Source organism: Rana temporaria, chromosome 13, assembly GCF_905171775.1.
Source record: "Rana temporaria chromosome 13, aRanTem1.1, whole genome shotgun sequence".
NCBI classification, from domain to species: Eukaryota; Metazoa; Chordata; class Amphibia; order Anura; family Ranidae; genus Rana; species Rana temporaria.
Window position 1 is genome coordinate 83,346,434 of NC_053501.1, and position 24,791 is coordinate 83,371,224.

The 24,791-nt window shown below is 37.7% G+C and overlaps 1 protein-coding gene across 1 annotated transcript; it reads right to left on the bottom strand.

Annotated features, from left to right (window-relative positions):
• Positions 1–1,936: 1,936 nt before the first annotated feature.
• On the bottom strand, positions 1,937–19,033 carry THBS1 (thrombospondin 1). The gene is made up of 22 exons (XM_040332672.1): positions 18,925–19,033; positions 17,408–17,496; positions 16,458–17,035; positions 16,170–16,245; positions 15,438–15,625; positions 15,215–15,349; positions 14,685–14,778; positions 13,681–13,854; positions 12,871–13,047; positions 12,425–12,598; positions 12,210–12,337; positions 11,960–12,112; positions 10,776–10,994; positions 10,558–10,665; positions 9,591–9,750; positions 8,703–8,821; positions 7,690–7,924; positions 7,304–7,531; positions 3,673–3,944; positions 3,473–3,570; positions 3,233–3,372; positions 1,937–2,346 (listed from the first exon to the last, which is right to left on the bottom strand). The coding sequence occupies exons 2-22, from the start codon at positions 17,472–17,474 to the stop codon at positions 2,339–2,341; spliced, it is 3,531 nt and encodes a 1,176-aa protein (XP_040188606.1). The 5' UTR covers positions 17,475–17,496; positions 18,925–19,033; the 3' UTR covers positions 1,937–2,338.
• Positions 19,034–24,791: the final 5,758 nt, after the last annotated feature.

Sequence of the window (24,791 nt, forward strand, 5' to 3'; positions counted from 1 at the left end):
GATTCCATAGACGTCCTCCCGTTCTTGCGCTTGCCCCCTTTCTGTCTCTGAGAGACACGGCTGATCATAGATTGGGTAAAGGGTTAATCACAGCAGTCCCTTTACCACATGATCACCTGTCAGCCAATGACAGCTGATCACGGAAATAAACAAATTCCGGTTATTGTTATTTTTTTTTCTTTCACACTGTCAGCGGGAAGGAAAAGGAAGCCATGGCTGCAGTTAGAGGGACAACGGTCCTGATCATGCTGCAAATCTGTATCCCCCAGTGCCACCTATCAGTGCCAACCAGTGCCTCATCATCAGTGCTACCTATTAGCGCCACCATCATCAGTGCTACCTATTAGTGCCACCTCTCAGTGCCGCCTATCAGTGCCTGTTATAACAATGATAATATTATAACAAAATCTAAAAAAAAAAAATGTATTTGTTTTTTTCAAAAAATGTTTTTTTTTTGGTTTAGCAAAAAATGAAAACCCCAGTGGTGATAAAATACCACCAAAAGAAATAGTGAAAATAGTGAAAAAAAAATCACATTTTTACATAGTGTATCCTGCTACCTGTCACCTGACTAGGAAATAACACTACCAACTGAGATGTTACCTAAAGAAAACGACAATATACCTTTTATGTTTTATTATATATTTAATGAAAACATTTTCTGTATAATTTACAAAAACACATTAAAATTCAAAATGTATACAAAAGGCATTTTTTTCTCTTTCAGTATCACAAAAGTATACACTGATATTACAAAAATGAGACAGATATTGCAAAGCTCTTTTCAAGTGCAAAATCGTTTATACAAATAGGAGCAAAGACACTACAGGAAGCAGTTCCTGATAAATTATTTAAATAGCATATCTACAAAATACCCATAACACTAATCAGCAATACAAATAAAAATCATTTATACAAAAAAGCACTGTAATTACTAAAATATAGAAAAAAATATCACAAAACTCTTTATTAAAGACAAGTTTAAAATACTTTCCTGGGGGTACTCAGTCACTGTAACTATATACAGAACTGTAGAACGCTACAGTAGATTTTTTCTATACTTGTTAAATATCTCTCCAATTTTCTGCTCTTAAAATCAAAAACATTTTCTGAATCTCAGTCACACAATGAGGTAATATTGTACTTGAAGTTTTAAATCTGCTGGTTTACTCTTAATTATTTTGTACTTAAGCAAAGAAAGACTGTCTACCTGCCATAGTGTAATTAGGGTGTTATATGGCTATATGGAGACATATGGTTTACATTTAGTACAGAGAGTGTGCTGTACCTAACTCTCCACCCCTCTTGCCTTGCTCTCCCTCCGGTTCCTTAGCAAGATCAACATGCAGTCTTGCCTGAAGAAACATTTTAATAGTGCAGCCTGAACTGTATTTAAAAACTAAACAACTAGAACTAGATCTGACCTACCTTTGTTTTTCATTTTTTCAATATGAAGACAAATTGTAATTTTTAAATGTTTACCTGTATAGATTTTTTCCACCATCTCCCTGTCTTTCTTAAGCAATTTACACACATGTAACATACTGTGTATGCCCGAACTGTGCTGTACCAAGTTAGAGTAATTGCATTTTGTTTTGCAAATGAAGAAGTGCATAACTTGAATACACAGTTCATATGATGCACACTAAAATATAAGCACACACACACATACTATATGTACATACACAATTACAGTCCAACACTAGCATCCACGCTGCAATATCAATAACAACCATCCACTTTAAAAATACACTCACACGCCAATACGTTTTATGACAGTCATATCTACATCTGTAGTCTACCTATTTGTACTCTGGTGACTCCATTCTCAATAGCAGAAAGTTGCCTCTCCATAAGAGATATTTCTGTTTTTACAATAACACATCTCTCTTTTTTTTGTAATGAAGTAACCATTCCTGTAAAAGACACTTATGTGCACTATTTGCAATAGTTTTTTTTTTTTTTTTTTCAATACATAGCACTCAGAGATCCAAAGCTTTTCCTGTTGTATTTTTAAGGGCAGTATCACATGCGATCATGTCTATTTTGTTTTTCCTTTCTGTAAATCATTTCCAATGAGGCACTTGTTTATGAATGTCAGATTTATGGCAGATTTGTGCCTAGAATAAAATTGCAATCAATCCAAATATTTCATAATTAGTCAATCATTTTCAAAAGGTTAAAGTCGCTTCCTTAGTTACAAGTCCTTGGAGTGGATTTATTTTTTGGAAAATAAGAAAATGGAAGGAAGAAAGCATCTGAGAAATGGTACACATCTAACATTTTCAAAAGTGCTATGAGGGTTCCTTAACATTCACTGAATGCATATGATCCAGGTTTAAGAGTCTAAAGGAAAGAGGAAAAATAAAATATTATTATACTATATACTAAATCAATCTCATACAGTCATTACTTTCATTGTAATCAGAAGACTCTCATCCTTTAAATATACCCCTGCCCTGTGTACTCTTTTAACTATGCAAACATGGGTGTGGCTAGCACTATCATAATCTCAATGCGAATGAGTTGTGCTTATCATAAAATAGGACAAGATATGGTCCTTTTGTTAGACAGCTACCTTTAAGAACCTTTAAGCACCTTTACCAATAAGCAAACTGATCTGCAGAATTCCAGGGAAAAGTGAACTGTATTTGAGATTTATAGTTGTGCCTTACTACTTTCTTCCAAAAAGAGCCTGTCAGAATAATTTTAAGAAAATTGCCACTCCCAACACCTTTTTAAAAAATACATGCTATGTGGCTATCCTTTTTCCCAGCTAGCTCCTCTGTAAGTAGTGAAGACAAGACCAGGATGATAGCTCTGAAGTATGTGACTTCCAAAACAGGTCAGCGTTCACAGCTCCCATGTTTCTATCATCAGAGGGTCTGATTGTGGCTGCTAATAATGACTGGTTTGTGAAAAAAAATTCACAGAGCTATAATCATCCCTGCTTCACTATTTGGGCATTCCACCTTAAAAAAACAAGTCAGCAATGGATGATGCCTTTTTCCTGACAGTTTGCCTGTAGGCTAAACATATCCTCTTTATGTAAAAACTATATATAAGTGATTGGGGTCCTATATTAAACTTGCATGGACAAAAAATAAATAAAAAAATTGCATACAATCTATTAAATTACATCAGAATGTGATTTAATAGATTTCTTGCAGTTTTTACCATGCAAGTTGATCATGGTGCAATGATAATACATATAAACATTTGAGCTACTCACCTCTGCACTCATATTTAAGATCCGAAAAGAACACCATCTCTTGTGAGAATACAAACAGTCCTAATCTTCCTCCAGCATATGTCTTATCATAAATAGGTCCTGAGTCAGCCATGATTTTTTTCCCTTCATACATTACAACACTAAAAAAGAGAGACAGCATTAAATCATCAGCACACCGTAATATTTATTTTATTTCTAGTTTCCAAATATGGCAATGACGGAAAACACTTTCTTTCTTACCGAATGAATCCAGTCTTTGGTCTGTGGATTAAATGCCATCTGTAAGCAGTAAAATCTTTCCATCCTGTATGACGAGGGTCATGCCACAGGGTACGAACCTATAAAATACAAATTGCCATGAAAGGCATTAAATATTGGGAAATATTGGTACTAACTAAATGTAATTAAATGTTTCTGGTAAATGATAAAGAGCCACCTACCTGTCCTGCTGTGTTGCCTGTGTGCCACAAAGCATTTCGTAAGTGTTCTCCAGGTCCTGTTGTTGAGTTTACAACTTTTATAGAGAGACCAGAGTATCCCTGAGCTTTAGTGGGAGTTGTGTCCCAGTAGGTCTGGGTAATTTGTTTCCACATAACCACATAAAATCTGCTGCTAGATTGGTAGCCAAACACAAAGCCAGCATAGTCATCATCCCTCTCAGTGTTGATGAAGAAGGTGCCACTGAAATCCACTGAACTAAACTCATCAAAACCTTAAAAAAAAATAAAAGTGGCCTTTTATTCTGTTTCTAAATTACATACATTTAAAAATTGTCAAAAAAAGTATTAACCGTTTTAAGTTACATTTTTTTCCGGCTATACATGTAAATAGACATATTTTTGCTTTAATGTATATGTGGACTATTAACGTATAAAACAACTCATTGGGCCAGATCCACGTACCCTGGCGCATATTTCCGTCGGGCGTAGCGTATCTCTGATACACTACGCCGCCGTAACTTACTTTTTTTTGTATCCTCAAAGAATGCGCGCCGTAAGTTATGGTGGCGTAGTGTATCTTTGGCGGCGTAAGGGCACGCAATTCAAATGGATGTGATGGGGGCGTGTTTTATGTAAATACGTCTTGACCCAACGTAAATTACGTTTTTTGTTCAACTGCGCATGCGCCGTCCGTGGGGGTATCCCAGTGCGCATGCTCGAAATTAAACGTCGTCATTCTACGCAAAGCCCTATTCGCGAACGACTTACGCAAACGACGTAACATTTTCAAAATTCGATGCGGGAACGACGGCCATACTTAACATAGGATACGCCTCATATAGCAGGGGTAACTATACGCCGGAAAAAGCCGAACGCAAACAACGTAAAAAAATGCGCTGGCCGGACGTACGTTCGTGGATCGCTGTATCTAGCTAATTTGCATACTCAACGTGGAATTCGACGGAAACGCCACCTAGCGGCCAGCGTAAATATGCACCTATGATCCAACGGCGTACTAAGACGTACGCCTGTCGGATCAATCCCTCATTCCGTCGTATCTTGTTTTGTGGATACAAAACAAAGATACGACGTGGGAACTTTCAAATTACGCGGCGTATCAATAGATTCCCCCGGCGTAATTTGTTTGTGATCTGGCCCATTGAGTTTAAGAGAGAAGGGAAAGGGAAAACTTTTTATATATATATATATATATATATATATATATATATATTATATATATATATATATGTCCACATTATTGCTGCACTTGAAGTTTCTTTATTGAACAAAAACAAAAAGTTCAAACATGAATTACATGAGTAACATGATGTGGAAATAGATTTCCGTTTCTGGCTCACAAGCTTACTCCCTTCATCAGATCAAACACATCTAAAGTTCCAGCTACACATATGACTGTTTAAATATCTTTACTTTACACATTTGAAGTCAAATATGTGATCAATTAATGCAATTTAAATTTAGAAAGGGCCCAAAATACATCCCTGGGAATTACAGACCAGTTAGCCTAACATCAATAGTATGCAAGCTCTTGGAAGGGAATAATAAGGAATTATATACAAGATTTTAGTAATGAAAACTGTATCATTAGCAGTAATCAGCATAGATTCATGAAGAATCATTCTTGCCAAACCAATCTATTAACCTGCTATAAGGAGGTGTGTTTTCATCTAGATAAACGAAAGGCCCGTATATGTAGTGTATCTGGATTTTGCAAAAGCATTTGACACAGTTCCCAATAAACAGTTTACTGTACAAAGTAAGATCCGTTGGCATGGACCATAGGTTGAGTACATGGATTGAAAACTGGCTATAAGGGCGAGTTCAGAGGGTGGTGATAAATGGGGAATACTCTGAATAGTCAGAGGTGGGTAATGGGGTCCCACAGGTTTCTGTGCTGGGACAAATTCTATTTAATTTGTTCATAAACGACCTGGAGGATGGGGTACACAGTCCAATATCTGTATATGCGGGTGATACTAAGCTAAGCAGGGCAATAACTTCTCCGCAGGATGTGGAAACCTTGTAAGAAGATCTAAACAACTACATGGAAAATAAGGTTTAGTGTAGAAAAATGTAAAATAATGCATTTGGGTGGCAAAAATATGAATGCAATCTATACACTAGGGGGAGAACCTCTGGGGGAATCTAGAATGGAAAAGGACCTGGGGGTTCTAGCAGATGCAACGCCAAGCTGTTGCTAACAAAGCAAACATAATATTGGCATGCATTAAAAAAGGGATTAACTTCAGAGATAAATCGATAATTCTCCCACTCTACAAGCCTCTGGTCCGGCCACACGTGGAGTATGCTGTCCAGTTCTGGGCACCAGTCCTCACAAAAGGATGTACTAGAAATGGAGCAAGTACAAAGAAGGGCAACAAAGCTAATAAAGGGTCTGGAGGGTATTGGTTATGAGGAAAGGCTGCGAGCACTGAACTTATTCTCTCTGGAGAATGAGGAGATATGATTTCCGTACTATTGTACTGGTGACCCCACAATAGGGATAAAACTTTTTTGCGGAATGGAGTTTAACAAGACACGTGGCCACTTATTAATATTAGAAGAAAAGAGGTTTAACTTTAAACTATGTAGAGGGTTCTTTACTGCAAGAGTGGCAAGGATGTGAAATTCCCTTCCACAGGCAGTGGTCTCAGTGGGGGCATCAATAGTTTGAAAAAGCTATTAGATAAGCACCTGAACGACCGCAACATACAGGGATATACAATGTAATACTGACATATAATCACACACATAGGTTGGACTTAATGAACTTGCGTATTTTTTCAACCTCACCTACTATGTAACATAATTGATTCCAAGTGTGTAAAGTAAAGGTATTTAAACGGTCATATGTGTAGTTGGAACTTTAGATGTGTGTTTGATCTGATGAAGGACATAAGCTTGTGAGCCCGAAACAGAAATCTATTTCTGCATCATGTTACTCATGTAATTCATGTTTGAACTTTTTGTTCAAGTGCAGCAATCCTGTAGACTTTTTCTTTTATTCGGTCAGTGGGATAACCAGATTGCAGAGCACTGATTGAACACTGGGTGCAGCTTCCCCAATACTTTGAAAATCTATATATATTTTTTTTTTTTTACTTTTATAAGGGATCACATAATCTCTGTTCTCAGCTGCATAAGGGGCTTGGAGAGGTGGGGATCAGAGAAACAGCAGCACACTGATATACCCACTGAATGGATGTCGGAGAGGGGCAGCAGAAGTCTAATCATTGGAGGACACGCTGGAATGGATGTGTTCTGATGCCTGGCGTGGTCAGTTTGAAATATGAAAGCAGAGGGACTGGCAGGATCACCAGGTATTTCACACAAAGGGAGAAATACAGTGAGAACAAGATACCTTTTAATACAAATACAGGGTACAACAGTTACCTTTAAGATTTTTAAAACCTTGCTTAGTTATGATTTGTAACTATGTATGTACATGGGGGCAGCCATTGTTTCTCAGCGAACAGGCTCTGCTTGCTGCTTTCCAGTGCCTTCTGTGACTACTAGTCACATCAAAAATTACTTTAGTTATACACTACTGTAAGAACTCAAAACCTGTAATCATTTAATATGTTATACTTTCCATTTAACTGGTCCTTACCAACAGCAATGCCAGGGTCACAGTTAACAGTCTGTACCAGCTCTTTTCCCTGGTGCCTGACCACCCAGTTAGGATCAATCTGTGATGTTCCTTTTGGATCCAGAGGCACCATTTGGAATTTACGAAAGTCAGTTGTGCTAATTGCATAATTCTCAGGGCAAACATCTTCAGCGTCTGGAATGTTGTCATTATCAAAGTCAAATTGGCAGACATCACCACGTCCATCACCTAGTGGGGAAATATCAAAGGTAAGAAAGATTAGTCTCATGTATTTTCTTATTGTATGACTCAAATAAATTTAATAAAATAAATAAAGAAAAAAATTCTGGCAGATGCGTTGGTTGCACGGTCATGAAATTCATAAGATCCTTCAACATTCATCTTACCATTACTATCAATCTGATCAGGATTAGGCACCAGCCTGCAATTATCTTTTTCATCTGGAATACCGTCATTGTCATCATCATGATCACAAGCATCACCCTTGCCATCCTTATCATGGTCAGCCTGATTGGCATTGGGGATGTAAGGACAGTTGTCCAGGTTATTCTGATGACCATCCTCATCTATGTCTTCATTGCTGTCACATTTATCACCAATGAGATCGGAGTCAGAGTCAGTCTGGAATACAATCAATGACAAGAAAATGTAAGGCCACTGTTTGATAGTGACATGGAGCAGAAATAATCTCATATGTTCCCATAAATATCTGATTAGACAAGAACACATAGTCACTGACATATGTACAACTAAGCTTATGATTATGTTTTGAAGTAGAATTGGGTACCCAAGCTTTTTAGTTGTAATTAAATAGAGGAAAAGGGAATTAAGAAAACTTGTGCTGCTTTCTTGCTGGTACCTAGTAAGTCCATAAAGTGGTACACTGCCAAGCAATGTCTTAGTACAAGAAATCCTCTCGGTCTTGGGAGCGCAATTACAAAAGCTGGTGGTGTACAAACAATAAAGTTGTTTTAGAGATTATTTTGGTGGGAAATGATCTACTGAAAGCAGAAAATCCAGTCTGTGTGAAGCACTGGAATTTATATGCGTGTTCAGCTTATAACCAAACGATAAAGTAAGATTAAAGCGGGGGGGGGGGGGGGTTTTGCAAACATAACTAATCCATGATGAGCAGAGTGGTACAGACTGGGAGATCTATACTAGTGATGCCTAAAGTCAGCTAATAGTTAGATGTATGGTACAGGAAGACCTTAAGTGCTATTAAGTGTAAACCAGAGGTTCACATTGTGAAACAGAGGTTTATTTATTTAAAAAGTGCAGAAAGGAATGACTGCATATAGAAATACATCAGATTATAACTAGCATTTTCTAACCTGCACTTGAAAAAGAAAGCATTTTATGAAGAACAATTCTTGATAAATGAAAACACAGTTTTTACCTGATCTGGATTGTGCTCCAAGGGACAGTTATCACACTGGTCTCCAATGCCGTCTTTATCTGTATCCTTCTGGTCTACATTGTATACATAAGGGCAGTTGTCTGCTTCATTGAGAATACCTGTAGTAAGATGACACAGACAAAATAAATTAAGCACAATATTTTAAAGGGATTCTAACAGCAAGATCTGGAGGCATGATTCTGAAAAACATAGTAGACTGAACACATAAGCTCAAAATATAGATTGAATACATTGTTTCTATACTCCCATATTGAATCTGTGATATATTTGTATAGTATATTTAGTTCCTGAGACAGAGGATTAACACTTGCTGTCTAGTCATAAATATCCTACATATTTTACTGAGTGCTAAACTAAAAGGCAGTTAGTCTGAATTAAGTGCAAGATGAAGGTGATGATGATGTATCTCTGGATAGATAATGAAAGCATGTCAATGCAGATATCCTCTGCATTATCTGTACTTGTCTTGTACAAAATCGTTAAAGTGGAAGTAAACTCAAAGGCATAATTTGTGACTATAGGTAAGCCTATAATAAGGCTTATCTATAGGTACTGTAAATATTTCCTAAACGTGCACTGTTTAGGAGATATTTACATTATAGGCAGCTGTTAAAGTAATTGGCGCATGCGCTCTGAAGGAACGGCCACTTGTGCCGGTCCTTCAGATACCTGTGCCATGAATGACAGCGATGCATACTAGCATATTATGCCTTTACTTTGCCTGTTCAAAAAAAAAAAAACACCTATCTGTTTACAACCACTTTAATGCCTTAGCTCCTTTAAAAATATATGCTTCACTGCAACACTATTTAAACTGGCAAACTGAAAATACTACAGACGAAATGAATGAATTTGTAGAAAACTAACCATCTCCATCAATATCCACAGAACAGGCATCTCCTTCCCCATTGCCATCAGTATCAGCCTGGTCTGGATTATGGTTGTATGGGCAGTTGTCACAGCGATCACCCACATCATCACGGTCTAAGTCATACTGCGCAGGGTTGTATACAAATGCACAATTGTCCTGCAAAAGAAAGTGATGTGTTACAATTACTGTATCTCATATTTCAAACTTTATTCTGTTGTAGTGCAGTAAGATGAACAACAAGCCAGTACAATGTTTCTCTTGCAACAGGGTCTTTATATTCACAGCGAATCAGAAGTATCCTCTGGCCAAATGGGGAACACAATCTGTCTGCTGTTTTCTGGGTCTGCCTCAAAGCCCCTGGGTGGTATCCACATAAGATGTCTAAATAATCTCAGATGACGTCTCTTTCTTTGAACAAACAATGCTCCAAGACACTTTTTAAGCATAACTGAACTCAAACTACAAAATAGTCCTGCTAGACAAATAAAAAAAAATACTTTCAAGTAACTAAGCCAACTAAAGCTCTCTATCTAGTTCAGTCTGAGTATGTCTTAGTTTTCATAGGGCATACAGGTTTTCATGTTTAATGACAAGTTATATTTTTAGCAACACCTCTGAAGTTTAGTAGGTCTTGTTGAAAAATGTCACTTAAATGCCAGAATGTGCGAATTGGATTTTACGAAGGTAACATCTGCCTGTTGCAAACTTTGTTACCCTGCTGTTTTCAGGAAGCTCAGGGTCAATTTCACTTTCAAAGTCCACTCTTAGCAAAACACTTCATAGTATTAACCTAGCCAAAAGATTTCACAATTTACTGGGCAAATTTCACAACCTTATGATATTTTCTGCTTGAAAAGAGAAGCAGTGTTTACATTCCTGCTGTTTTGTTTAACTCAATAAGAAAAAGAGAAATCCAAAGCTTAGCAGTTCTGAAAAACATGAATATAGCCTTTGTTTTCTTACCCTGTCATCTGGGATTCCATCATTATCATCATCGCTATCACAGGCATCTCCAATTCCATCTTTATCATAGTCTTCTTGGCCCGAGTTGGGGAGATTGGGGCAGTTATCCTACAAAAGAGAATTTTGCATTTTAATATGTGTATATAACTAACTGACAGCATTGTGAGGCTCTCTGTTTACTTTCTGTTTTCTACATACAAGTAGTCTAACCAGCTTACTTTTTTGCAATGATAAGTAGCATTATCAACACATGTAAGGTTTTCATTAGGCCATCCATCCAAGTCTGTGTCTTCACCACATATAATGCCATTTCCAGCATAACCTGGTTTGCATTCACAACGGAACATGGGATCAGAGTAAAGGCCAAGGTATATGCATTTTGCATTCTTGTTACAATTGTGTGTTCCATCAAGACATGGGTTCTGAGGGATGCAGACCTGTTGTAACAGAAAGATCAAAAGTCAATAAAAGATTTTTCATTGGAGACTGCTAAAACATTTCTGTGCTTCATACAAAAGTAAATTACATTTTATTTTATACTTTAAATGGTATTTTATATCCAAACATATGCATTATAATATAGTACGGACTTATGGTCATTTTGTGATATACTTTATCATGTTGTGTATTTTCCAATTATATATTATAATTTGTAATGTATATATATATATATATATATATATATATATATATATATATATATATATATATATATATATATACACATACATACCATAAACTAGATCATATTTATATAGTTAAAGTAATTCCAAAGGAAAACACTGTGCAATAGCTTATATTTTTATATATATATATATATATATATATATATATATATATATATATATATAGTCACTTAGCTAGATTGTGTGCAATGAAGAAATAAACCACTTAGGCCCCGTACACACGATAGAATCCATCCGCAGATAAATCCCAGCAAATGGGTTTCTGCGGATAGATCCTATGGTGTGTACACGCCAGCGGATCTGTTTCCGCGGAGAAATCTCCTCTGGGATGGATTCCAGCAGATCGAATATTTGTTGTGCTGCACAACATATCCATCTGCTGGAATCCATTCCAACGGATGGATCCGCTCGTCTGTACAGACTTACCGGATCCATTCGTCCAAAGGGATTCCCCGCACGCGTCGTAATGATTTGACGCATGCGTGGAATTCCTTATATGACAGCGACGCGCCCGTCGCCGCGTCATAATCGCGCCGACGGCGCGACACGTCATCGGCAGAGGATTTCCGCGCGGATTTCAATGCGATGGTGTGTACACTCCATCCCATCGAAATCAGCGGATATCTTTGAGAGGATTTATCCGTGGAAACGGTCCGCTGGACCGTATCTGCGGATAAATCCTCTCGTGTGTATGGGGCCTTAGAAATAATAGTTACCTGCTTGTTTGATTTGGCATCCACAATACTCTTGCCAAATGGTTGTGTGCCAGTGTATCGTGGAGGACAGGGAAGACAATTGTACCCAGGCTCTGTATTCTTACATCTGTGCACTCCATTAATGTTAAAGCAGGCATCGGGTACCTCCTTGCACTATAAGGAAAAAAAAAAATACACAATTTAAAGATTTAATTTCCCATAAAGTATTGTTGGACGGTTAATACAAATATGTTAAACTTTTACAACTCACCTCATCAACATCTGTACATTCAATGCCATTTCCCCTATACCCTATAGGGCAAGCACCACACTGCCAAGAGCCATCATCAAAGCTTGTGCATGTAACTCCAGCAAAACAAGGATTTGATAAGCATCCATCTAAATTGGGATGATTCAACAGAAAAAGTTGCCTGATGGTTAAGGGCAAACAGAAAATGCCTAATTATTTGTGTGTTAATGACTTACCAATGGGACAGTCCTGCTTATTGCAAATGCGGCTATCAGCATTATCTCCAAGGCAGGTTTTACCACCAAACTGGGGCTTGGGATTGTTGCAGAGACGCTCTCGTTTCTGAACACCACCTCCACATGTCACACTGCATATGTCCCAGGGTGACCACGGTCCCCACTGACCATTAACTAGAACAAAAATATCATAATTCAGAATAAATGATTCCTCCATACTGTTCACAATTACTATTCATGGTATAAACAAAGAAAGATCTGTCAAGAGAGAAACTTTTCACTAATGTGACCTTTGCAAGAATTTAATTTCTCAAACTCTGGAAACGTGACACAACTTATTTCTTTGTTTCCCTCAAATAATTTCAGGGTGGTATTTGAATCATGGTGCATATTTGCCTACAAAGATCACAGGGTAAATAAAGTCAATGTTAAAAAATGGTACGTACTTGGACAAGGATCTTTTTGACATGGCTTATTCTCTCTTCCTTCACCCACACAATGCTTGCCATTCAGCTGTGGAACAGGTGAATTGCAAAGACGGATTCTAGTCATCATTCCACTTCCACAAGTGACAGAACATGAGGACCATGGCGACCAGTGACTCCATCCACCATCTTGTTTAACTAAAAAGATAAATATACACGCTGTATTTCTATTTTAAGAAAAAACAAGGATTATTACTTTGCATAGTTATTTTAATTACAGTAAAATTATCTGAACTCTGAATGTGTGTACCATTAAACCCTGTCATGATTTCTTTACTGTAAGAGCGGTAAGGATGTGGAATTCCCTTCCACAGGCAGTGGTTTCATCGGGGAGCATCGATAGTTTCAAAAAACTATTAGATAAGCACCTGAACGACCACAACATACAGGGACATAGAATGTAATACTTACATAAAATCACACACAAAGGTTGGACTTGATGGACTTGTGTCTTTTTTCAACCTCTCCAACTATGTACTATGTATATGAACTCTAAATATCAAAAGCCTTCTAGGTGGATATTGATATCTATAAGAAGTTCATTGAAATGCTGCTTCATAAAAGAGACTCAGATTTGCATAGTAGGGGACATTTTGGGAAGAAATCAGAATACATGCTTTTGTTCCCCATATTGTAAAATATTTCTAGTAAGCTACAATTAGAATCTGAGCAACTATAGGGACACTTCTACTTTTTTTTTACTCTAGCTTTTATATATCAGTTCCCCCTAATATACTAATTAATTAACTGCTGCCTATAACAAATACTTACATCGTTTATCACATTCTTGTATTGTGCAAGATCTGGTCTGGACAGAGGACCCCTCGCATCGGTTATTAAGGCTATCACAAGATCGGCCCCTTTGCTGGACACCATGGCCACATGTTACAGAGCAAGGAGTCCAATCTGACCATGGAGACCAACCATCTTCAGGAGAGTCACTTGCTGTAAAGAATAAAAAAGCATGATGGGTGATGTTATCTATAATGATCAATATGTCTTGATAATGTGATGTCTCTTTTTGATATGCTGTCAGAGGTAACTCATTACTCTATCTCTAAAAGGTAATGGATTCTGTATCCAATTCATTCTTATGTGACAATAATACAATGTATCATATGCATCGTGCTTGACACTAGATTATGGTTAGTTTACCAGTTCAATTCTATTAAATACAGAAATGCATGTTTAAACAGAAAAAACACACGTAAATCATAAACGAAAAGCTATTTAAGCAATTACATGAAGTATCATAATCTGTACAAGCTGAGAATCTGTTGGCTAGAAGTTCCATACATGCCAAAAGAACAGAAATATGAAGTACACATGACCAAGCAGGTCCTAACTCTTGGAGTTCTGCACTAGCAGCTGTCTTACTTTCACAAGAGCTATTTTATCTCTGTCCTGAATCAACTTGTTCAGCATTTACAAGATTAATATCTGCATATTTGTCATTACGCTTTTTGAAAATGAGGTGTTGAGCCTAAGGCTGTAGATACACCTCCCCTACCAAAAAAAATGCTTAAGCTGGTATGTTAAATGTATGAATCACCAGTTTTAAGAACATAAAAAATGCTGCTGGATCAAAAGCCTGTTCTTTACTGTTAGAATGAGTTTTGTTTTAAATTTTACATAACTACTTTTATTTTTAAAAACAAGCTCTTTCTGCTTTTAATAAATTACGATTAGTATATTGTGCTGTAACAAGTTTCAGCTGACAAATTTAATTTTGTGAACAATACCATGCTTTTTCACAGTAGCAAATAGATACTTACGCCAACACCTGGGGCAGCATTCTCCATCAGGAATTGTGGCATTGGTGCAGGGTATTAGTGGGCAAGAAACTTTCCGACAAATAACCACTGAATTCTGGAATGAAAATATAGTCATCAGCATCCAACAATGTAGAAACTGGCATGAAAAGAAACTGCTTCTAGGCTGTTAATTGCAATAATTATCAGTAACTAAGTTTTAGCATCTCCAAAGGAATCTTACCCTGTAATATTAAATGTAAGTGTTTTTTGTTCATGTGTGGACTTTCTATTCTGAAAGAAGGCCAAAAGCACCAAGTGACATGGTTGGCAAAGTAGGGGTTTGACACGGGTAAGTGTTCTAGGAGGAGGGGACCTTCACTTCTATATATACTGTACATATACATTTACTGGAGGAAACCTCTTTAATATATTGACTATATCTAGCCAAGCAGTTTATTACATTTGTTTGCAAAGTCTATCACTAATAACAGCTAAAAGTGGCCAATGAAAGGGAGAACGAGCAAGAGAGATATTTGGAAACAAATTGGTACCTGACATGTACACTCAGTACAGCTGTCCACGGTCCACTCATCCATGTTGTTATATTTGACTCCATTATGCATGCACACACCACCTGGTGTCACCTTAACCTTCACCACTTCAGCTATAAGCATATTTTCCTCTGTCTGAAGAAAACAAGTAAAAGGCCACATTATGTAACTTTTATCACTTCCATATAGCCTTATCATCAAAAGCAACTTATATTTTACTCACAACTTTCTGAATTTTCGTCTGGAGATTCGAGATCACTGCTTTAAGTCCTTTCATCTCATAAAACATATTTTTTAGCTCATCACAGGAAATGCCGCATACACCATCAACATCCTTTGTCTTATGTCCAATGTAATTGGTTCGGATAGCTGGACGAGAGTCATTGACTGAGTTCTCCAAATCATAATTTGCTGCAATAGTAACAAGTTCACCATTTGTTTATTTTTGCATTCCAGATTAGAGAAAGTACTTTATTTATTTATTTATTTATTTAGATGTTCATTGCTAAACACGTATGTATTGTTTTTCTATTCAATTGGGTGGATGAAATCATATTAGGGCACAAGCATTTAAGAAATGTTATATAAATACCTAAAAAATACATAAAGCTATTTGTTTTGCCACTTGTAAACCTAAAATAATATCAATAAAAACATTAAACCTGAGCCTGAGATGAGAGATGCTTACCTGCCGTTATTATATATTCTATTCACCTTTGACTGGTGTTTTTTTTTTTTTTTTAAGCAAAAAACAGACAAGTAAACAATCTATTTAAATTCAGATCTAACCATGTTTTACTAATGACAGCTGTTTTTTTTTTTTTTTGGAAATGGATATTTGTGGTTAAGCATTATTCAGAAATCCATATCCTCTCTATTCTAAACTGATCAAAATGGTCAAAGATCACATATTAACATTCAACCATATCTCTTATACACACATGCATATACTTACAGCTGGAGCAGCCTTTGTTTCTAAGAATCACATCCATACTCGTTCCAAAAACAAAACGCAGGTTCTGTAGGACACCCTGTGAATACAAAACCAAGAGTCAGTTTTTATCTTATCCTAACATGTCCTAATAGAAATAAGGTATGAAAGATTTCTAAAATAAGACAATAATCCTTTGCAGCATCCATTATACAAAGAACTGTATAACAATAATTTTTTCGCCTTAAAGTTACTGATCCATGTGTTTGTCCTACATAGACTCCCAACTTGTAGCTTTTGGCCTTAACTTACCTGGAAATTATCTTTCACACCTCCCTTTGCAACTCTCATTTGAGCAGTGCTTGCCAAGTCTCCAGAGAGAAAATGATGGATGGGCACATCAAGCTCAGCGTTTTCCATCTTGTCACATCCTACATAAAGTTGAGCCCGATCTTCCTGCACAAAAAGAGTAATGTTCTTCCAGTGGCCTGTAGCCAGCCTGGCTTCTTCAACAGACACCACCTGCTGCTTGTCTTCTGTGCTGATACTCAAGTCCAATGTTCCAGCTTCACCATTGGATGTGAGGCTGAAAACGTGTCCTGTGCCATCTTTTCTTTCAATAGACAAGAGTGCTCCTCTAGTCTTCTTTATTTGACGTAAAGTAGCCAATAAAATAAAGCCCCGCTCAGCTCGAACACTGTCAAGCAGATCTTGAAATTTTTCCTCCGGCACTGGAGGTATAAGATTGGGATTCTCTATTCTATAAGCTGGGCTTGATGGATCAGGACCCTTTACCAAAGAAACTCCTTGAGATTTGCGAGAGCTCAGCTTGCGACTGATTCCAGTTATTTCAAACAGATCAAAGACGCTGTTGTCATCTGCTCTATTCTCTGTGGTAGTAAAAAGAGAAGATTGTTTAAAACTAATAAAGAAAGACCAAAATATCTAATACTTTTTAGGGGCTCTGAAAAACAAGCTAAAATTCCTATCAACACTATTCAATAGAAGCTAACATTTCCATAACATACTGTAGGTTGCAGTGAGACAGCAACTGAAAAAGCTACAGATGAACTATATGGGCTTTACATCTGTGATTGTAATCTAACACCAGAAGAAGGTTGTAAAGACACAACAGAAATAGAATATAAATGCCATGCTTTTATAGAATTTATAAATGTTTTATATTGTCCTGCCATAAATTAATAATAACAATAAAGACGATAACTAAATCAGTTGTTATAAAAAATATATATATTTCATACCTGATGCTTGTTTTGTGTGAGGAACTGCCAGCATTAATAACAGGAAAATACCCTTTGTTAGTACCATTGTGCAAAATCAATCAAGGGTTCTAAAAAAAAAAAAAAAAGTGTATGTTCATAAAGGTAATATCAAGCACATGATATGCACGTAATATCAAGCACATAATATCAACACATTACTTAAGTTTACTGCTATCACACTGACCATCTCACTAACTTGTACAGCAGTCTATTGTATTTGCCAACATTAAATATTTCATTACAGAGCTTTAATTATGTATTATTTCTTTATTAGGGGCGTTATATATGCAGCACCCGAGAGAGAGAGAGAGAGAGAGAGAGAGAGAGAGAGAGAGAGAGAGAGAGAGAGAGAGAGAGAGAGAGAAGAAAGATTGAATAGGGGAAAGAAAGATAGGGGGGAAGGTGGAGATAGAAAGAGAGGGGAAAAGAAAGAAAGAAAGAAAGAAAGAAAGAAAGAAAGAAAGAAAGAAAGAAAGAAAGAAAGAAAGAAAGAAAGAGAGGGGGAAAATAAAGAAAGAAGGTGAATGAGAGGGGGAAAATAAAGAAAGAAGGTGAATGAGAGGGGAAAAGAAAGAAAGAAAGAAAGAAAGAAAGAAAGAAAGAAAGAAAGAGGGGGGAAAAGAAAGAAAGAAAGAAAGAAAGAAAGAAAGAAAGAAAGAACGAAAGAAAGAAAGAAAGAGAATGAGGGGGGGAGAAAGAAAGAAAGAAAGAAAGAAAGAAAGAAAGAAAGAAAGAAAGAAAGAAAGAAAGAAAGAAAGAGAATGAGGGGGGGGGAAGAAAGAAAGAAAGAAAGAAAGAAAGAAAGAAAGAAAGAAAGAAAGAAAGAAAGAAAGAAAGAAAGAAAGAAAGAAAGAAAGAAAATGAGGGGGGGGGGGAGAAAGAAAGAAAGAAAGAAAGAAAGAAAGAAAGAAAGAAAGAAAGAAAGAAAGAAAGAAAGAAAGAAAGAAAGAAAGAAAAAGAAAGAAAGAAAGAGAATGAGAGAGAAAGAAAGAAAGAAAGAAAGAAAGAGAAAGAAAGAAAGAAAAAAAGAAAGGAAGAAAGAAAGAAAGAAAGAAAGAAAGAAAGAAAGAAAGAAAATGAGGGGGGGGGGGAAGAAAGAAAGAAAGAAAGAAAGGTTACATATTGAGTATAAGATCTAGAAAAGACCCCTACATGTTCCTGGTACCTGTAGTAGTTCTATACATAGTAAAGTACAGAAAGGATTGTATTTACAAATCTCACACGGACAAATCCCATTTCTGAAATATTTTCTTTTTACAGTAATAAAGCACAACCGTATAAAGTATAACTAAACTATCTTCAAACACCAAAACCAAAGCAAGTTAAAAAAAACAACGATGAAAATGCACTAAGAAAACGATCTCCATACATCTAGCTGCAAAACTATGACAGGCTAGAAGTAGCGATAAACCAGCGAATTATACTCCAGACATAAGCAGAGGCTCTCATGCAGTAGCACAATAGGTAAAGAGAAGTGAGGCAGGCATTCCTCTTACATTCTTCTGTGCCAAGGTCGCTGTGCGTCTCCAGGTCTCTGGTATGTAGATGAATGTTATTCCTCCTCCTGGACGAGCTTCTTCTTTGCAAGTGATTTCTGAGTAGCTTTGAGCAGTTCCATATAAAGCAGTCCAGACATTCCTGGAGGGCGAGCCAGCCAATCGCAGGCCAGGAGGCAGGAAACGGGCTTCTGTTTATTCTATTACCTCACAACATGAGGGAGAGACACAACTATCACACATTCAACGTGGATATGATCCTCTGACGCATACTGAGGAATGTCTAAATGATACAGCTCCATTTTTTATTCAAAACACGGGGGATGCCAAGAAAGGCATGCAGGAAAAGCAGCCTACATATCCATATATATACACCGGGATTAGTCTGAGCAACAAACATCAATTCTAAGAAGCCTTGTATGAAAGTGAATGTATAAATGTTGTGAAAAGTCACAGATAATGACAGACATATCCCGTATAACTCTTATCTCTTCACTAACTGATAGAATTTTTTTTTTTAATTTTAAATAAAATAAAAATGACCACAGTGTAATATATAGTAACTCTTTGTTTTTGTGAATGCTTCTGGGACAGCAATAAAAGATGTGCAGCTTTTCCCCCATCCAGTAGGTGGCGCTGTGCCATTATACAGCTGGAGTGGAGTTTATCCTCTCATTGACTCCATCAGTTTCTCAGAAGGAACAGCTTTCTGATTGCAATCAGTGCCCATGTTCTGACGAGAAATGCCCCCCGTATAATAATGCCCACCCAGCACTGCACATGCGCAGCGCTTGCGCAGTACCGCGCCGCCAAAAGCCTCCGAACATTGGAATTTTCGATCAGCGATGCCAATGCTTGTGCAAGTCTGCAAGGGGCGGATTTCTTGATGATGGGCGTGTATGAGTGGCGGATGCCTACAGAAGGGGGCGTGTTTTGTAATGAAGGGCAGTACTGTTAAGATGGGGGTGGAATTTTTCAAGAAACTCAAACACATCTCTTAAACAAATCTATCTCTGCTATTCTTCCCACACACGTTTGCAGGGACTATTTAGCTAGCACAAGCAATAGCACTGCCCATCATTACAAAATCCGCCCCCTTCTGTAGACATCCGCCCCTCACACGCCCCTTGCAGACTTGTACGAGCATCAGCAGCGTGTGGCACAATGTCAGCTATTGTGCGCAGGCGCCATCTACAGCTGATCGTAAATTCCGATGTTCGGCGGCTCCATACTTCACATGCGCAGTTCCGGGCGGCCATTTTTTGACAGGGGGCATTTCTCGACAGGACACCGGGACAAGGTCATCTAATGACCCCAGGGCCAACATACCTACGGACGGTACATAAATGGTCACTACAGCATTGATATTAGTGCTGAAGACCAGTTTATCTGTTGCTGCAAACCAACTGTGCAATTGTTGCATAAAAGGCATTAGTGCCAAATGCCCTTTGTTCAAGTTTTTCTTCCCAATATTACAAAGTACCCAACTTAGGCCCCACATACATGTAAGCCTTAATGTTATCTGTGAAAATAAAAGGCACTCAAGCACACTTGAACAATGTGACAAATGTAACAAGTAAAATACACAATACAGTTTATAAACTGTGGTCAAAGCTTAGGTCTATTCAAAAAATGCATTTAATAAATTCCACTTCTTAGGATCAAATATTTTGTAGCTTTACCAGCACAGACATTACATTTACAAATCGTGCAAAGAAAATGTTATTTCAACGGGATTAGGCTTCAGTAGCATCTCACAGGCTAGAATAATTGGTCTTTTCTTGGAAAACATTTTTGGGGTAATTCCGCCAACTACCATGAGGGTGCAATGCAGCGCTTGAATATACTACATTGTTCAAGTAGCTGCAGACAGCATTGAAAGAAAAAAAATGGTTTCTATAAAACTAGCAGTAAAAGTTTATATAAAAGATTCTGCCTAAAGTTAATAATGTCCCCTTTTATTACATATTAGATGTAATTGTTTCTTTGATTCCAGGAGCTAAAATAGTCCTACATGAAGTCTGACTGTTAAATATTATTGTTTCTGACAAAGCTGGAGAAAAGAAGTCTGGAATTCCATTCATGTCTGAGGTTGTGACATCAGCAGAAAAGAATGAAAAGGACTTTGGAGAGCAAACTGTTCTTATTACAGGAAAAGAGATGAACGTCTGGCAGTGTCGGTACAACAGAGGAGCACTGTTGCTAAAATGAGATAGTTACATAGTTACATAGTTAGTCAGGTTGAAAAAATAAGTACATCTAGTTCAACCAAAAAAAAAATAATACAATCCTATATACACAATCCTTTACTCTCTGGATCAACTGTGGAAGGCAAAAAAACAGCAAAGCATGTTCCAATTTGCTACAGCAGGGGAACAAATTCCTTCCTGATCCCCCGAGAGGCAATCGGATTTTCCGTGGATCAACTTTACCTATAAATGAGAGAAGTTTTTGCTTATCATCTATATCTTATACTGGCACCACATCCCCTTTAATGAACATTTGTAGAAAGATAGGGGTTTTGGGATTTTGAATTACAACAACATTATACTGAAAAAAATATATATTTTTATAAAAGTTAAAAATGACATAATTAGAATATAGAAAATCCAATTATACAATACAGTTGAAAAATGTGCAGGCTGAATATTTCTCTACATGTTTCGCCACAAATAGTAGCTTCCTCAGGAGAATTAGTTTATCAGGCACTGTATACTAGAATAGAAAAAAATATCTTAAGAACATTACATAAAGGTCAAAAGAAGAAAACAAAAATAACACAAGTTATAAACATATACAAATGTAATATTTATCCCAAATTGGCTGAGATCATAATGACAGACTAAACATGAGCCACGATTACCTGTATGCAATTATGTACTGGTCAGGATATTAATTGTCATTAAGACCACAAGGTCAAAAGGAAACAGCGAGAGTGGATCATCTGATGTAACCATAGAGGGTGGTATGAATGAATACACACTAAACCTGGTTGGTGGTCATTCTAGGCTCTGGGGATGGAGATGGGAACAATTCAGTATCAAACCAATTGACCCATGTATCTCCAATTTATGGAGTGTTATCCAAAGCACTGGATTTAAGGAGTTGTTTTGGGTTTCTTCTTTTGTTACAAATCCAAGGTATGTAGATACCCACATGAACAAAGGAAATTACTGATGTTTCATACTCCAAAAGGTCAGCCAAAAACCCTAGAGACCTAGGAGATATTTACTAAATCAATAATCCATTTGGAAAAATACTGAGATGCCCCAAGAGGTAGATTGGGCTTGTTACCTGAAACAGTGGTTCCACAAAACACTCCTTCCCCTTCTCGTCCTGGCCCCACACTAAAAGACTCTATAGGTAGGTTTAAATACCACCCTCCACCTCCCTTTGGGCGCCTGATTTGGCGCTAAACAGTGGGAGGTGAGGACGCTTCAATTGCGTCCGTTCGCATGTCAAGGTGGGCACCGAAAGTGACGAAAATCACATCTTGGACAAACCAGAAGTGACGCTGCCGCATCAACAGCGCATCTGAAATGATGCTCAAGCATCAGAATCAAGTGTGCCGGAGCTGCTGCAGCATCAGCTAACGGATATGGTTCCTGAGGACGCTACTATTCGTGACGAAACATATAGAGAAATATTCAGCCTGCACATTTTTCAACTGTATTGTATAATTGGATTTTCTATATTCTAATTATGTCATTTTTAACTTTTTTAAATAAATATATTTTTTTCAGTATAGTGTTGTTGTAATTCTGCACCTTAAAAATCCCAAAAACCCTATCTTTCTACAAATTTACCTATAAATGTCAGTACCCAGTTATATTGTGTACATTTAGGAAATAATCCAGGCCTTTTTTTTAAAGCAGTCTACTGAGCTGGCCAGAACCACCTCTGGTTCCACATTTTCACAGCACTTACTGTGAAGAAACCTTTCTGTATTTGGAGATGAAATTGAGTGCCCCTTTGCCCTCTGTGATGACCTTAAAGTGAATAACTCAACACCAAGTTCCCTATATGGACCACTTATGTATTTGTACATGTTGATCATATCCCCCTTTAATATCCTCTTCTCAGGAGGGAATAGATTCAGTTTCTCTAATCTTTCCTCATAGCTGAGCTCCTCCCTGCCTCTTATCAGTTTGGTTGCCCTTCTCTGCACTTTCTCCAGTTCCCTGATATCCTATTTGAGAACTGGTGCCCAAAACTGAACTGCATATTCCAGATGAGGTCTTACTAATGATTTGTACAATGATATCTCTCTCTCTAGAGACCATACTTTTCTTAACGCAAGAAAGGACTTTGCTTGCTTTGGAAACCGCAGCTTGGCATTGCATGCTATTATTGAGCTTATGATCAACCAAGACCCCCAGATCCTTCTCCACCATTGGTTCCCCCAGTAGTACTCTCCCTAGTATGGTTGATGCATGCATATTCTGAGCCCCCAAGTGCATAACTTTACATTTATCAACATTAAACCTCATTTGCCACTAGGGATGAGCCGAACACCCCCGTGTTCGGTTCGCACCAGAACCTTCGAACGGACCTAACGTTCGCGCGAACGTATCGAACCCCATTGACGTCTATGGGACTCGAACGTTCGAATTCAAAAGTGCTCATTTTAAAGCCCAATGTACAAGTTATTGTCGGAAAACGGGTTTGGGGACCCGGGTCTTGCCCCAGGGAATATGTATCAATGGAAAAAAAAGTTTTAAAAACTCTTGTTTTTTCTGGAGCAGCGATTTTAATGATGCTTAAAGTGAAAAAAAAAATCAAAAATTCCTTTAAATATCGTACCTGCTGGGTGTCTACAGTAGTGGTACGTGTTTAGAACTGTCCCTGCACAAAATAAGATTACTATAAGAAAAAAGTCATTTATGACTGCTTGCGGCTTTAATGTAATGTTTGGTCCCTGCAATATGGATGAAAATCACTGAGAAAAATAGCATGGGTTTCCCCGTCCCCCCTCCCCCCAGGTCATTACAAGCCCCTTTGGCCCTATATACTTTGAACAGCAGTATACAAGCGTTGCAAACAAGACAGGGACTGTAGGTTTGTTGTTAAGTAGAATCCGTTTGTAATTTTCAACTGGTACTTCTTTAAAGTGTAGCTTCAGCCATAAAATCTTTTTTTAAGCTTTTCTGAAAACATAGAGAAGGGTTATCACCCCTGTTACATTTGTGTTGCTGTCTGTGTGCATCTGTTCAGAAGATTGCACCTCACTTTCTGTCCCAAAGACAAATGATTTTTTGAAAAAAAAATTTTTTTTGTGAAACAAGGATTGTGATTTGTGATAAAGCATCAGTGGACAGGAGACACCTTTTACAGAAGAGAATTTCCCTTCCATGGGGTAGATTACCTCTCACTTCCTGTTGTCTCCTTCCGTTTGCAAGTAGGAGTCGTTTGTAAGTTGGATGCTTGAAAGTAGGGGCCTGACGTATCTACTCTGCAGAAATTTGGGCCCTAGGTGTTGGTGTTGCCACAACACTGTAAGCCCTCACAGTTAGTCTTGGTGGGCGCTGGAACGCCCTGCTGTGAAATATTAGATCAAGAATTGTAATTACACACCCCTGTTGAACAGGGGCAGAAAAATTGGGCCTTAGGCACTGGTGCTGGTGCCACAACACTGCTACCCCTCACAGATACTCTAGTTGGAGCACAGTGATGAGCCCACTGCAAAGCATAGCATCAAAAATTGTAATTACACGCCCCTGTTAAACAGGGGCAGAAAAATTGGGCCTTAGCCACTGGTGGCGGTGCCCAGAACCAACAATGTTCTTACTAGCTATCAGCAAGATCATTGAGGAGGAAAAGGATATTCAGTCAGCATAACAGGATAGTCACTCAGCATTAGCATAGTC